This window comes from Ictalurus furcatus, chromosome 8 (assembly GCF_023375685.1).
Source record: "Ictalurus furcatus strain D&B chromosome 8, Billie_1.0, whole genome shotgun sequence".
Classification (NCBI taxonomy): domain Eukaryota; kingdom Metazoa; phylum Chordata; class Actinopteri; order Siluriformes; family Ictaluridae; genus Ictalurus; species Ictalurus furcatus.
In genome coordinates this window covers 20,138,324-20,152,554 of record NC_071262.1, presented here as the reverse complement: position 1 = coordinate 20,152,554, position 14,231 = coordinate 20,138,324, and the positions used below count along the sequence as shown (strand labels likewise).

Sequence of the window (14,231 nt, the reverse complement as noted above, 5' to 3'; positions counted from 1 at the left end):
TAACAGTCGCTCTCACAGCGAGTCCTCAAGTCTGAACTCAACCCTTACTGCATAAGACGCATTTAGAGAACTCAAGGGCAACTCCTGCACGATAGATTTAATCAAATTTCTGTATAAAAGTCTGCCGTCTTTGAATAACTGGGGGGGGGGAAGGGTTATGCCACATTGAGAATAATGAGAACAGTGAGAATAGAAAAACCCTTTTGCGCGACACATGAGCTCAGAGGCGACGATCGGGTTCACTTCCCGGAGGCGTTGCTGCATGCTTGCTGTAACAGAACATTCTGCTTGTCATGACATGGTGACATGCCCTACATTCATGCTAGCCAGATATGCATACATGAGAGAGTGCTAGAGAGAGAGAGGGAGAGAGACCAACCCAAGCTGTGACATTCATCGCTCAATAAAAAGGGGAATTTCTTTCAGAAAGGAAAACACTACTGTTAACACTTTCCACTGTCTGCATGACTACATTTACATACCGAAGGTCATTTCTGCAGGACAAAATCTCAGGAGAACCAAAGAACTCATCCTGCACTTTGAGGGTTCTTTTTTATTTATTTCCATAGCTTGCAAGTTTAAAATAACGCTGCAAGCCTTGTTGGACATGTGCATGGTTGCTGTTACTAGGGTTAAAAACAGGAATTTCCTACTGATGAGATTTGTAGCAGCTTGCAGTTTCTAAACCTGCGAACACGATTTGAGTTTAAAATTGTCCAATTTAATATACACAGAACACCATCAGTCAGCTCGAGTCTAGTTGTGAGAAAATACTCAATTTTGATTAGGAATGTGCATTTTTCTGATTGTGACTCTTCAAGTAATGACAGTGTTGTGCATTAGAATTCCCTGAGAAGGGAGTGGCTTTAACCATGTGAAAAATGATAGAACTTATCTCGCTTCCACCACCACCACCACCACCACTTCAACTGCTAGTTTCTCTGCTCTTAAGGGCGGTTTAGCACTTGACGCATAACTGCATGTGCTGACGCAGAGGTAAAGCATTGCTTGCATACTCACCAGCGTGCCTTTTGTACAAGATTAAAAGGGATTTAATCTTTTGTGTTTTATAGCTGAACTGGCAAAAGTAATCTAAAGCTTTTAATCAGAATGTTTTAATTCAGTCTTGTACATTTGTAATTACAACTTAACAGACATGTGTCTGGTAAGTAATGTCAGTCTGTAATGACTGAATGATTCACAGGGGTACGTGATCTGGGGTTAAATCACAGATGGGAGTGTCCTGATTATGCACTCATCTCACATCACACCTTATTTCAACACAAACTGTTTTGACATGAATTATAAGTTCAAGTTGTAAGGGGCATGGCCACACAGGTAACGCTTTATCATTAGTACAGAACATGATCTTAACATGTACGCAGGCGGTACCTGTGCTAGGAACAAGTGAGTTTAAGGTCTGTTTATACTTGACACATGACTTTGCTTTCGCGTTGAGGAGTGGCAGAAATGCGAGTTACAGTGTTTGCGTGCGTTGTTCATGCCCGAGTATCTTCAGTACATCTGGAGGTTTTCAGAAGTCAAACACTGACCGTACTAGGAAAACCAGTGAGACTTAACAGTCTAGAGTTAGTGCACAACTATGATGTGATTTGAAGCACAAAACTAGTTTGCTTATTCAGCAGCACAGGGTCACTACCACTGCTTTGGTACTGCACCACACAGACACGTAGTGTTATGTGTTCAATGCGAGGCTGAAACGTGTAATTCACTGCCTACAACTGGAAAAACCACTGAAAAACACCCTCAACATGCAATTTCAACTCGTCAACTTGGGTTACTGTGTGTTCAAGTCCCCCGGGAAGTTCGTATTTATGAGTTGGGAAGCCGTAATTATGGTGTCAGGTCTGTTCAAGTCACTTTGGTCAGAGCAAGATGGCGGTGTACCTTCTCTTAATTAACTACAAAAATTACAGCAAGATTTTTAAACTCTACTTCTAGAAAATGGAGAACAAAGAATGTGCATCAGGTTTGCTTTGTTTTTAAAAATTTTTTTTTTATGTTTTTAAGCAAAATATGATGCCACCGTAAACTTTATAGCTACATATATCGTAATTGTACAATACTATCATTTTGTTCATCATAACTGAAATCAGCTTCTCGGGTGAGTAAACATTAAATTTCAACAAGTTTACTGTCAAGTACAGACGTTACATCCATTCATACCACCAGGCTTTCTTACAGACGCACCCAAAATTCGGAAACTCTGGGCTGAAAGAAAATCCAGAGAGTTTCCCCACTCACAATTAAGACTTTGTGGTGTAAAGTACGCCTTGTCTACTTTTAAAATTAGTTTATAGTTGCATTGGCTTTAGATCTGTTAATATACAGACAGCACTTGGTTAAATCAATAACAGTGAACATACTAATCTCTGTTTCGTGGAGCTAATCATTAACATTAGGAGTTATCGCTCACATTGTTGCCAAGCTACTCACTAATGACCAATGTTGTTGCAGCGCTGCAAGTTCAATCCAAAATATGGCATGAATGTTTCAAGGTCACTGTAGAAGAACACAACCAGAAGATACTCAGGCTCTGAGAAAGCAAACAAATTCATCGAAGTGCCAAAGTTTCACCACGAACACAGCGTTCATTTCTAAGGATGTGCACAAGCGACGCTCCAAACGGCCGCAGGACACACGTGGCAGCCATCTTGTGTACGCGTACTTAAAAGCAAGAATAATCCAGCATTTAAATGTCACCTATATTTTATTGCTCCATGTTCCAAACTTGCCCAATATTTTGTTTTCGTTTATACTGCATATTACTCGATGCATGCCTGTGTGCCAACACGTAGCTTTCGTTTTTTACTAGATCGATATCAAAACCTTCCTTCACCCAAAATTACAAAATAAAAATAAATAAATAAATTGCATGGACCAGAATGTTTTGTTCCCGTGTGCATGGCATTTGTATCCATTTTTGTAACCGTGTGCCGGTGTAACAGTGGCCACAAACTCATCAGATCACAAAAACAAAAAGGGAAACTATAGAGCAAAATAAATCTCTGATCAAGGGAAAGATTAGTACCTCGCTTTTTCCCCCACCACAAGCAACAACATGTTTACTTCACACCATAAAAAGCACAAACAGCCAAGATTACTAGAGGTTCAGGCCAAAAATAAAAAAATAAAGCATGATGAAATGAGTGCTTTAAAAGAGACAGGGGCTCAAGTTTAATCACAGATAGCGATCTCTATCGGGGTAATTAATGTAGAACTACAAATCCTTCAATGTGTGTCACTGTGACTCAGTCCTGTGTCAAGGGTACAATCAGAGTGCGTGCGTGAGTGAGTGTGTGCGCACACACACACACAAGATCAGTGTACAAGCACACAACAGCCACATTCACAGGTGCCACAGCACACACACAAAAAAAAAAAAAAAAAAACCAGCTTGGGCCATTTAAACCACTGAGTGAAGCATCCAGTTCCCCTTTATCCATTACAGCTGATAACCGAACTGCAAAAAGGTCATGTCTGTGTGCTTACAAAGATCGGCTATTCTCTTCGGTGTAACATATGTCCTCTGGCCTATTTAAACACATTGGGAAGGAAAATAATGATATTGCAATCAAGTATCATGGCCATAAACTGAGAAAAATAACTACTTCTTAGTGAAAGGGACAAGCTGCAATATAGGAGACATTGTAAGGAAGTATAGAGCATGGAATTAGTCAAAATTACAACAAAAAACAAACAAAAAGACACTGACAAGTCTTCTGCTTTCTCATATACTGATACGTATATCTACTCCAACTCCGTCAGAGATTTGTCAGCAGCAATCCAGCCAGTTCACTGATGCGTGACGTAGTATATTTACCTTGTAGATTAAAGAGCCCCTATTATGCTTTTTCAGGTATTACCTTTCATGCAGTGTGTTATAGAGCTGTTTGTGAAAAGTCTGCAAAGTTTCAAAAACAAAATGAACGACAGAGTTATTGACTCCCAAAAGAAGGAACCGAGTCTGAACACTGAAACAAGTCGTTAGTAATTCCAGACTTACTTCCTGTACTAACCTACGTAGGTTTGTAACAAAAACCCTGCCTCTGGTCTTCATCAGCTGCTCGCATACAACTTGTACTTTGACCCACTCTCAAACACTACAGTTGAGGTTGTGTCCTGAAAGAGGTAGGTTCCTGTCTAGAAGACGTTATTTTCTGCACTGCAAAAGCAAAACCACTTTGCATGAACTCCCAAATTATGAGGATGTAAAGCATCAGCGGTTATTAATTCATTTTAAAACGATACCACAGCAGTTCACCTCCGACCTTCGTTTGTGTTACAGGCTAACTTCCAGCATAGGGGATGATGGTTACGCTTGTTTACAAAAGTGTCTGAGGTCGCAGCACAGAAAGTCAGCAAACTGCATTATTTAATCACGATTTAATTTTCAGGATGTATTCGTAACTCTGAACACCACATACATGGAGCATGGGACAATACAAATGAGCTGATCTAAACTACTCAATACTGGCTAATATAATCCATGTCAGACTGTTTATTTAAAGTCCTGTAACCAGATTTGTACACAATAACACCATGGCCTCGAGCCTACTCAAATACCTCAACACAGGACATGAATGAAAGGAATGTACCAAAACATACGGATAGGGCTACACACCGAGCACATACATTTCAGTGTGCATGTAAACAACACGTCTATGGGTGGATTGTTAATGGGGATCGTTTGGGATTCGCCATCATTTTTGCAAATTTTAAGGCCCTTCTGCTGCAAATATTTCAGTTCAGATTTCAGTTCAGAGTTTGGGTGTGACTACATAACAGGCGAGTGAGGTAGGCAATGTTGCAGAAATCAGAATTGCAAAAAGAACGAGTGTTACATAACTGTCTTGGCAAACTGCAAAAGCAAAACTCCTTCTGGAGAACTTCCTCAAATTGAAGAACTACAAAAGCAACAGCACGGCTTAAGGGCCTTTCACAAAGAGTGTGATTAAGCGATGCGAAGGTACGATGCGATGACTCTCTTGAATCAAAACAGTAGATCCCTATGGAACTGTTCACTCTTGGCGCAATCATTCAAGCGCGACAAAGCGAGATTATTTTTGGGACTGGTGGGTCAAAAAATAAACGTACCGATCAACCTGGAGTTCTATTTTACTGAGACATTTCCAAGGTACAATCTCCTACACATCTCCAAACTGTGTGCTGAGGAAGAAAGTGAGGAAAGTTCCCAGTACAGCTGTTTGAGAGATGAGACATTGCTATAATCTTACCTTACTTGTAAACATTAGCCTGGAAGCTTCAGTGCCAAACTCACAAAACAAACCGCATACTGCAAACCTGTCACGACCGACTGAACTCAGCAGAAGTAAGGGGAGAATAATTAACCTCCATTTTGTTCTTTTATTCATATACTCCTTGGTGTAAAAAATATTTTACCTTGTATACAGTTTCTAATCTTTTTATCCATGATAACAAAAAATTTTAAAAATCTCAACTTGATAGTCACCATTAGGATTCAAGAAATCAAGAAAAGTCACTCTCTCTTTCTCCCACACACACACACACACACAAACGAAGCAACGTGAGGACATTCAACTGACCTGTAGTAGCGCGACTGCAGGTAGGTGGAGCACACGGCCTTGGAGACGTGGCTGGCCGAGCCAAAGTCAATAACCTTGACACGGTACGGCTGCCTGCGTGGATCCACCAGCATGATGTTCTCAGGTTTGAGGTCGGCGTGAATCAGCCCGAGGCTCTTGAGCTTGCGGAGCGCTGTGGCCACCTGCTGCAGCACAGCACGGATCACCTTCAGCGGCAGTGGGCTGAACTTGTTCTGCTTCAAGAAGTCGTACAGGTTCTGCTCGAGCATCTCAAACACCAGGCACGTGTGGCTGCGGTGCTGGAAGCACTCAAAGGCACGCACCAGGTTGTGCTCATCGGCGTTCTCGGCACTCAGGCGCGCCAGGATGCCCACCTCGATCTGACCCTGGCGCGCATACGACGGATGCTTCTTCAGGATCTTCACGGCAACGATCTCGTTGGTGCCACGCTTCCAGCATTTCGCAACCTGGCCGAACGTTCCACGGCCAAGGAACTCCAGCACCTCGTATGTGTGCTTCATAGAGCACAGGACCTCGTGCTGCACCAGCTGGTAGTCCCCGTCGTTGGCCCCACCCCCTGTCCCTGCCACATTCTGATTGGAGGGAACTGTGCTACCCACGTTGCTTTGCAGCATGGCCGGCAGCGACGGATGTTCCTCTACGATCTGCATGGTCCTCACGCTGTTGCCCTGCTCCTCGTCTTTTGTTCGTTCAAACCCACATCCGTCAAACGTCCCTCTGCTCTCCTTCTCCTCTTCCACCTCCTCCCCCTCCTCTCTTTCCTGTCCTCCGTCTCCTACACAACTGTAGGAGGAAACAATCCCTCTGCGTGGCTCTCCACGAGCCAGAGTCTGTAATGAATATCCTGCTCTCTCCTGCGCTTGTGTCTTTAAAGATGGATGGGTGGTGATATTGGTCGGATGCGCGATGCCTAGGTTCACGCCGACCACGTAGGTGCGAGGAGGCTTCTCATGGTACACACAGCTGCTGGTCTCCACTTTCCTCACGCTGCTAAAGGCACTTATCTGGGGCTGATGCACATGCGGTGGGCAGACCAAAACCTGTGAGGCCATACCTGAAAAAACGATGGCAGAGAGGAGAAACAGGATGAGCTTAGTGGGGGAAATTTAAAAAAAAAAAAAAAAAAATTTAAATACATTGCTAATTATACCAGTGTGATCTTTAAAAAAAGAAACGGAATTAATGTGCATGAAAACCATTTGCATCCGGAGCTATTAAATGACAGCGTTGCAGTTAGCTGATCAGGATTAGGCATGCCAAGTTACACACAAGAGCTTCTTATGCAAGCACAACATATGGCACAAGTCTGGACAGAAGAATACACACACGTCTCAGCAACATGAATCTGCAGAGCCTGAAGCAGGCATACAAACTATGAGGATGATTATGAAATACTAAGGCATGTCTGAGAAGTTTAAAGAGGCAGTTAAAGCATGAGTGGACTCGCAACAACTTCATTTTTGGTTGCACCTGAAAGATCTTTGACTAATCTTCAGACAAAAACAGTTTTGGTCAAAATGTGCGGACAGAGAGCTCTAGCATATGTTAGCAGGTCTTTCCTGAAAGCGTGGCAGCTTGACTACGCTGAAGAGCCTCCAGCTAAACGTATCGAGTGACCAGTATCTCTGTTCAACTGCTGCCAGAGACAGGTGGCCTCTCACCCATCTTACAGTTCACAACCACCAGGGTTTAAGAAGAGGAGGAGGAGGGGAGCAGGGTTTGAGAAAGACACCTGTTGCTACTGCAGCTGCTTCACGTAAACAACGGGAAATTACCAGGAGCTGTGTTTGGCCGTCAAACAAAAGCAAGCTTAATGAGAGAGAATTTCACCCAGGGGGTCAGAAAGTGTTAGTAAACAAAACTGTCTGCTTCCACCTTTTGTTACTCACTTCTAGCTTCTGTGCAAGTGCGTTAACTTCGGTTAATGTGTCGTTAACGCAACGCTGACTAAATCACAAATTGTGTTTTTTCAGCATGCAAATCTCCCAGAACACTTTTTATTTAAGAGAAAAAAACCCCAAACCACAGCCAACACCAACTACTGAGTAGTTTACTGCAAGCTGATCTTCAGCAGTTTGCTTAAAAGACATTTTAATCGCAGTGTGTAGAACTACAACTGCAATACTCTTTCCCCCTTTCATGAATTCATAATTACTGCAGACTGGACAGAATTAATCATCTGACATATCAAAAAATAAAAAAATCTCCTGTAAATATTACTGAACCCATATGAAAGTAAACATTTTTTTTTCTTTCTCTCATTTTCTCAACACAACAAAAAGCTGTTTTCTCAAGACATCATCTTATCCCGAGAAAATCCCACACCTTGTGAATGGGACAGGTGTTGCACGCACGTCGCCATCGCAAAATGTAATAATCGCCTGCTGTAGAGATGGACTTTTCTCCACACTAAGAGCGAGGGCTGTCCCCTTCGACATGTGGGACACTAATGTGGAAGTCGTCAATCACTGACAGACACAGAGCTGTTTCAGCTTGAGTGAGTCCCCGATCAAAGTAAAAACTAATTTGCTCATCCATAATGCTGCAGGATTGCACGAAGCTTTTGCTGAATCCAGAGCAATGAAAAACAACGTGTCGAGTACACTGTAAAATTAAGCCATGATCAAGAGAAAACAAGAAAGAAAAAAAAAAGTATGGCCTCTTATTGCTTTCACATATACCAGCACTTATTCCATTTGAATCAATCAAACACACACACGAAAGCGTGGTTTTGGAGAGCTGTGTGAAAGCGATTTGACTCCGAATCAACAGGCTGCAGGAAGTGAATGAAACATGATGCGGGTTTTGGGTCGCTATATTTTTTTTGGTAGATAAACTGATCAATTGAGCCAAAAGACACCATGGAAAAGTGATGTGTTCTGGTCATTCAGTTCAATTGATTTTTTTTTTTTTTAAATAGCGATTAGATGCCTTAAACTAGTTATTTCACAATTAATAAATCATTTAATTAGCACCGTCTGGGAGACATTTACTCATGTCTGTTTGAAAAAATAAATAAAATAAAAGTTTGTGTACAGCAACAGCATGTGGTAGTTCTTATTTACAAATGAGCATTGTACAAGATTTCTTGTTTGTTGATTCATAGGGTTGGGCGAGATAGATATAATATTGATATTGTGATAACTGGGAACAGTGTATCACATGATCATTTATCGTCGATATGATTAATCCTTACAAATTAAATGGTACCGAATGGACGCTGTTGATTTTGCATAATTTTAGGGGTTTTATTTAATTGTCTTTTCAGACATTAAAGAAAAGTATGAAAAGAAAAGTTTTTATTTTGCAGACAGTTTGTTGGCTAAATTATATTGCGATACACCTTGTGTATCGTAGCAATGTCCTCGAGTATCGTGATACGGTGTGTGTCATATCGCCCAGCCTTATCAAGTCGTTTAAGTGCAGCGTGAAACCAAACCAAACGCTCTGATTCAGACTTGGGAAACTGACTAATAAACGCCATCGTTTCGTTCATCGACAGCTCGGTTTCCCCTGCTGTACATCAGAATCCTCACTATTCACTACAAACTGCTTTCATTTCCCAGAGATTTCAGGTATGGAACACAGCAGGAAATAAAATAATCCAGTGCACTTACAAATCACAACACACAGCAACAGGTTAAGAGTCCTACACTAACCAAGTCTATTAAAATAAAACATTCATCACACAGTTTGCTGTAAAAAGGGAATATAGATATGTTAAGATTCAAACTCTTCATAACTCCAGAAAGATGAGAGCCAAATAAATAAACAAACAAACAAACAAACAAACAAACAAATAAATAAATAAATAAATAAATAAATAAATGGAGTATTCATGCAGAAATAAAACAAGGGAGTCTGAGTTAATGTTCAGCAAAATGACCCATAAGAACAATGTGCATGTAAGAAAGTGAAAATGTGATTTAAAAAAGAGAAAGAAATGGAGAAAAACTTATTTATTTTCTAAGCATCTGATACATCTTTGCATTATTCACACGGGGAGAAGTTTCTAGAATAAAGCAGAACTTTCCTGAAAATCCAGGCTAAAAAACAAAACCCAGACTTTTAGTTGAGAAAACAACAACAACCACCACCACCCGATTTTATTCCAATCGTTATAGTTAACAAGTCGACTCGCCCAGGTTACTAGTTAACGACCAGCGGTAAGTCTCGAGTCAAGGAACTTGACTAAACATAAGCAGTCTAATATTTTTTGTTGGACAAACCTATTCAAGTTCGATAATATATTTTTTTAAGAATAAAGTGAAATTAAAGTGGGCACTTAAGTTTTTTTTGGTCACCATGGCGAGACAACTTTTTTCCCAAAGCACGCGCCACCAACTGTTGGCTAGCCTAAACTGCTACTAAACTACTGAACTAGCCAATTTAACCAGGTACAATTCCACCAGAAACTTGTTTCTCGTCCTACCTTCACAGCCAGCGACTGTAGCGGAAAAGCAGAGACATGTTCGGGCTCGAATGTTCACCCTCAGCAGCCTCTAAACACTCGCTACAAGCTGCCATCTTGTCCTCCTGCTGCTGCTGCTGCTGCTGTTGGACAACGAGGAGAAAACACCGTCGAGTCCCTCATGCTGAACCGCTCACAACTCACTCACTAAGCCATTCACTCGAACCGAAACACGTCCAGGGTAGAATTAAGGGTCCCCTTGGCAACAAGAGTGAGTTCTGCTCTTCATTTCGAGGGCGGAAAACAGTCTAAAACACGAGCCCTTCTCAGAGAACCTTCTGCTTGCTTCCTTCCTGTCTCGCTTCACTTTCCTTTGCTTTCCAGCTCTGTTGCTGTAACTTAGCGAGGCGCGAGCTGCTCCAATATCAGCTCCTTCCTCTTCTTCGTCAGTCTCGCGTCATCGCTGGAGGCGGAAGTAACTTCTTCCTAATGAATCTGCTTCAGACTCTCTCGACCGTTATTCGCTTTTACTTCCTTTCTAGTCAAGCTTGACCCCAGTGTGCTGTCAGGAAATTCCGAAACATACCACTATTTCCCGAAAATCTCAAAACAAGTTGTTTTGCAGTTCCTTTTTCCGCATGACATATCCCATATAACACCACCAGGATCGGTTGGCCCAATCAGACACTGGTGTTACATCCGGGTATTTTTCTGGCTGCACAAACAGTGCAAACAAGGAAACATCCGGTTCAGAATCGAATTAATTATCGCGTTTGTATATTTAAAAGCATATATATAGTGGTCATCAATAAGCAAGATGATTTCTCCGGAAATTAAGCTAACGTTAGTCATGCTGGAAGGCTTATGGGAAGTGTAGTTTTAAACTCAACAATAACAAAAATGTAGTCTTACACAAATATGTCACAAATTAGAGAAGGATACAGTTTATCATCTGTAAATCCGCTCTGATTAGCACTTATTAACACGTTAAATGTGAAATGAATTATAGCTGAAAGGGTGACAGCGAGCAGTGTGAGTAATAACAATGTAGTGCAATAGTGCCATCTACTGACAATATTAGGTAGCACAACGATGGAGATCAAAGACCACTTTACTGTATACCCTGCCATGTTATGGTGGGGGGGGGGGGGGGGGACCCCACACAGTGAGTCATGTTACAGGAAAATATTTAACGTCTGGGTGATGTGATGTCACAACGTCATACTGTAAATGGATAAAAAGTTATATTTAATGTTGTGGAAAGTTAGTTCCAGTTTATTACCCATGTTTTAGCAGCTATAGGAGGACTTTCTCTCTAACAATCAGCATTTCTTTTGTATTATTGATTTCAAGAGGAACTGGGAACTACAGTTTATAGTTGCTGTAATGTAAGTCATAACAAGAACTAACTTTCTGTTTCATGGCTGTTCTACAACCCCAAGGCCAAAAAAGTCAGGGCGCTGTGTAAAATGTAAATAAAAACAGAACGCAATAATTTGCACATCTCATAAACCCATATGTTATTCAAAATAGAACATAGAAAACATATCAAATGTTTAACCTGAATAAATGTACCATTTTAAGAAAAAAAATAAGGTAATTTTGAATTTGATGGCCGCAACACATCTCAAAAAATTTGGGACAGGGGCAACAAAAGGCTGGAAAAGTAAGTGTTACTGTTCAGTGCATTCAGTGCACCCCCCCCCCCCCCCCATGTTACAGAATCTGAGTAACAGTATGTCAGTTTGAGGAATGCTGTGGTTTGTATTGTAGATTAAGAAAATAGTAGTGAAACACAAGCTTGGTTGCAGTCCTGTTTATTAAGGAAAGCTACAAGGTTAAAGATGTGAATTTCTGACACTTAACAAAACAACCTTTACGGTACACAGTGAGGATGAGCAGAACATCTATACAGCATGTAACTGTGAATAGACTCAGTGTCTGTTGTCTCATGTGCACACAGTTTGGTAAGATTATGCTACAGGAACAGTCAAAATACACCATCACCTTTAATGTTTTGGCCCCGTCATAAATACTAAATAATCACAACTACTCCGTTGCGACAGAGAATTTACATCACAGAGCGATGTGTGTTGACGTCCATTTCATATAGTTAATGTTGCTGATAGAAAATCAATCTCCCTCGCACTCTCTCAATACTGCATTGTAATAGTGTGGGACAGAGACCCAAACAGCAATGTGAAAATGATCTCTTTGCAAAACATGCGTAAAAGTCTAGAAAAAAAAAAGTTGTTTAAAAAGATTACACAGGGTCTCCTTTTTCCGAAAACGTGAGACAATTACAACCAGAACAAAGCTATACGGGGGAAGAGAGCAGCGCACATTTAACCGAGGCCGGCCCTCCACTGTGTAAGGCACCAATCAGATTCTGTACACCTCCACACCAGCACGCACTCAAAGTTATTTAAAAAAAAAAAAAACAGCAGCTTTCTCTATAAACACACCAGGATCTCATGTGGGTGAGTTTGATTAAGAATCAAATACTGTAACTTTATAATGTAACATATGAACTGTCGCACAGGGACATTATGAAGAATCATATTTACAGTATTTCATCATCAAAGGTGTTGCGGGAGGGGCTCAGTAAAACAGCATATACGGGAATTTTATAGAGCTGCTGAGATGACGTGGTGATTATTATTTTTTTAATAAAGATAATATCTTGAGGCCACAATTTATTACAGAGGTCATGGGACACCAAAATCATAGTCAAGAATTGTGCAACTTGAGCCCATGACTATACAGTATCTCACAAAAGTGAGTACACCCCTCACATTTTTGTAAATATTTGATTATATCTTTTAATGTGACAACACTGAAGAAATGACACTTTGCTACAATGTAAAGTAGTGAGTGTACAGCTTGTGTAACAGTGTAAATTTGCTGTCCCCTCAAAATAACAACACACAGCCATTAATGTCTAAACTGCTGGCAGCAAAAGTGAGTACACCCCTAAGTGAAAATGTCCAAATTGGACCCAAAGGGTCAATATTTTGTGTGGCCACCATTATTTTCCAGCACTGCCTTAACCCTCTTGGGCATGGAGTTCACTGGAGTCCTCTTCCACTCCTCCATGATGACATCACAGAGCTGGTGGATGTTAGAGACCTTGTGCTACACCACCTTCCGTTTGAGGATGACCCAAAGATGCTCAATAGGTTTTAGGTCTGGAGACATGCTTGGCCAGTCCATCACCTTCACCCTCAGGTTCTTTAGCAAAGCAGTGGTCGTCTTGGAGGTGTGTTTGTGGTCGTTATCATGCTGGAATACTGCCCTGCGGCCCAGTCTCTGAAGGGAGGGGATCATGCTCTGCTTCAGTATGTCACAATACATGTTGGCATTCATGGTTCCCTCAATGAACTGTAGCTCCCCAGTGCCGGCAGCACTCATGCAGCCCCAGACCATGACACTCCCACCACCATGCTTGACTGTAGGCAAGACACACTTGTCTTTGTACTCCTCACCTGGTTGCCACCACACACGCTTGACACCATCTGAACCAAATAAGTTTATCTTGGTCTCATCAGACCACAGGACATGGTTCCATGAATCCATGTCCTTAGTCTGCTTGTCTTCAGCAAACTGTTTGCAGGCTTTCTTGTGCATCATCTTTAGAAGAGGCTTCCTTCTGGGACGACAGCCATGCAGACCAATTTGATGCAGTGTGCGGCGTATGGTCTGAGCACGGACAGGCTGACCCCCCACCCCTTCAACCTCTGCAGCAACGCTGGCAGCACTCATACGTCTATTTCCCAAAGACAACCTCTGGATATGACGCTGAGCACGTGCACTCAACTTCTTTTGGTTCTGAGTGGAACCTGTGCTGTTAAACCGCTGTATGGTCTTGGCCACCGTGTTGCAGTTCAGTGTCAGGGTCTTGGCAATCTTCTTATAGCCTAGGCCATCTTTATGTAGAGCAACAATTCTTTTTTTCAGATCCTCAGAGAGTTCTTTGCCATGAGGTGCCATGTTGAACTTCCAGTGACCAGTATGAGGGAGTGTGAGAGTGATGACACCAAATTTAACACACCTGCTCCCCATTCACACCTGAGACCTTGTAACATTAACAAGTCACATGACACCAGGTAGGGAAAATGGCTAATTGGGCCCAATTTGGACATTTTCACTTAGCAGTTTAGATATTAATGGCTGTGTGCTAAGTTATTTTGAGGGGACAGCAAATTTACACT

General features: G+C 41.7%; 1 protein-coding gene across 1 annotated transcript in view; it reads right to left on the bottom strand.

The window, feature by feature from the left end:
• The window catches only part of hipk3a (homeodomain interacting protein kinase 3a), a 70,059-nt gene extending 59,360 nt beyond the window's left edge, over positions 1-10,699 (bottom strand). The window contains exons 1-2 of the mRNA XM_053631355.1: positions 10,042-10,699; positions 5,589-6,663 (exon numbers count right to left, since the gene is read on the bottom strand). Of these exons, the coding sequence (XP_053487330.1) occupies positions 5,589-6,661 (1,073 nt within the window). The 5' untranslated portion in view covers positions 6,662-6,663; positions 10,042-10,699. The remainder of the gene's footprint in view (positions 1-5,588; positions 6,664-10,041) is intronic.
• Positions 10,700-14,231: the final 3,532 nt, after the last annotated feature.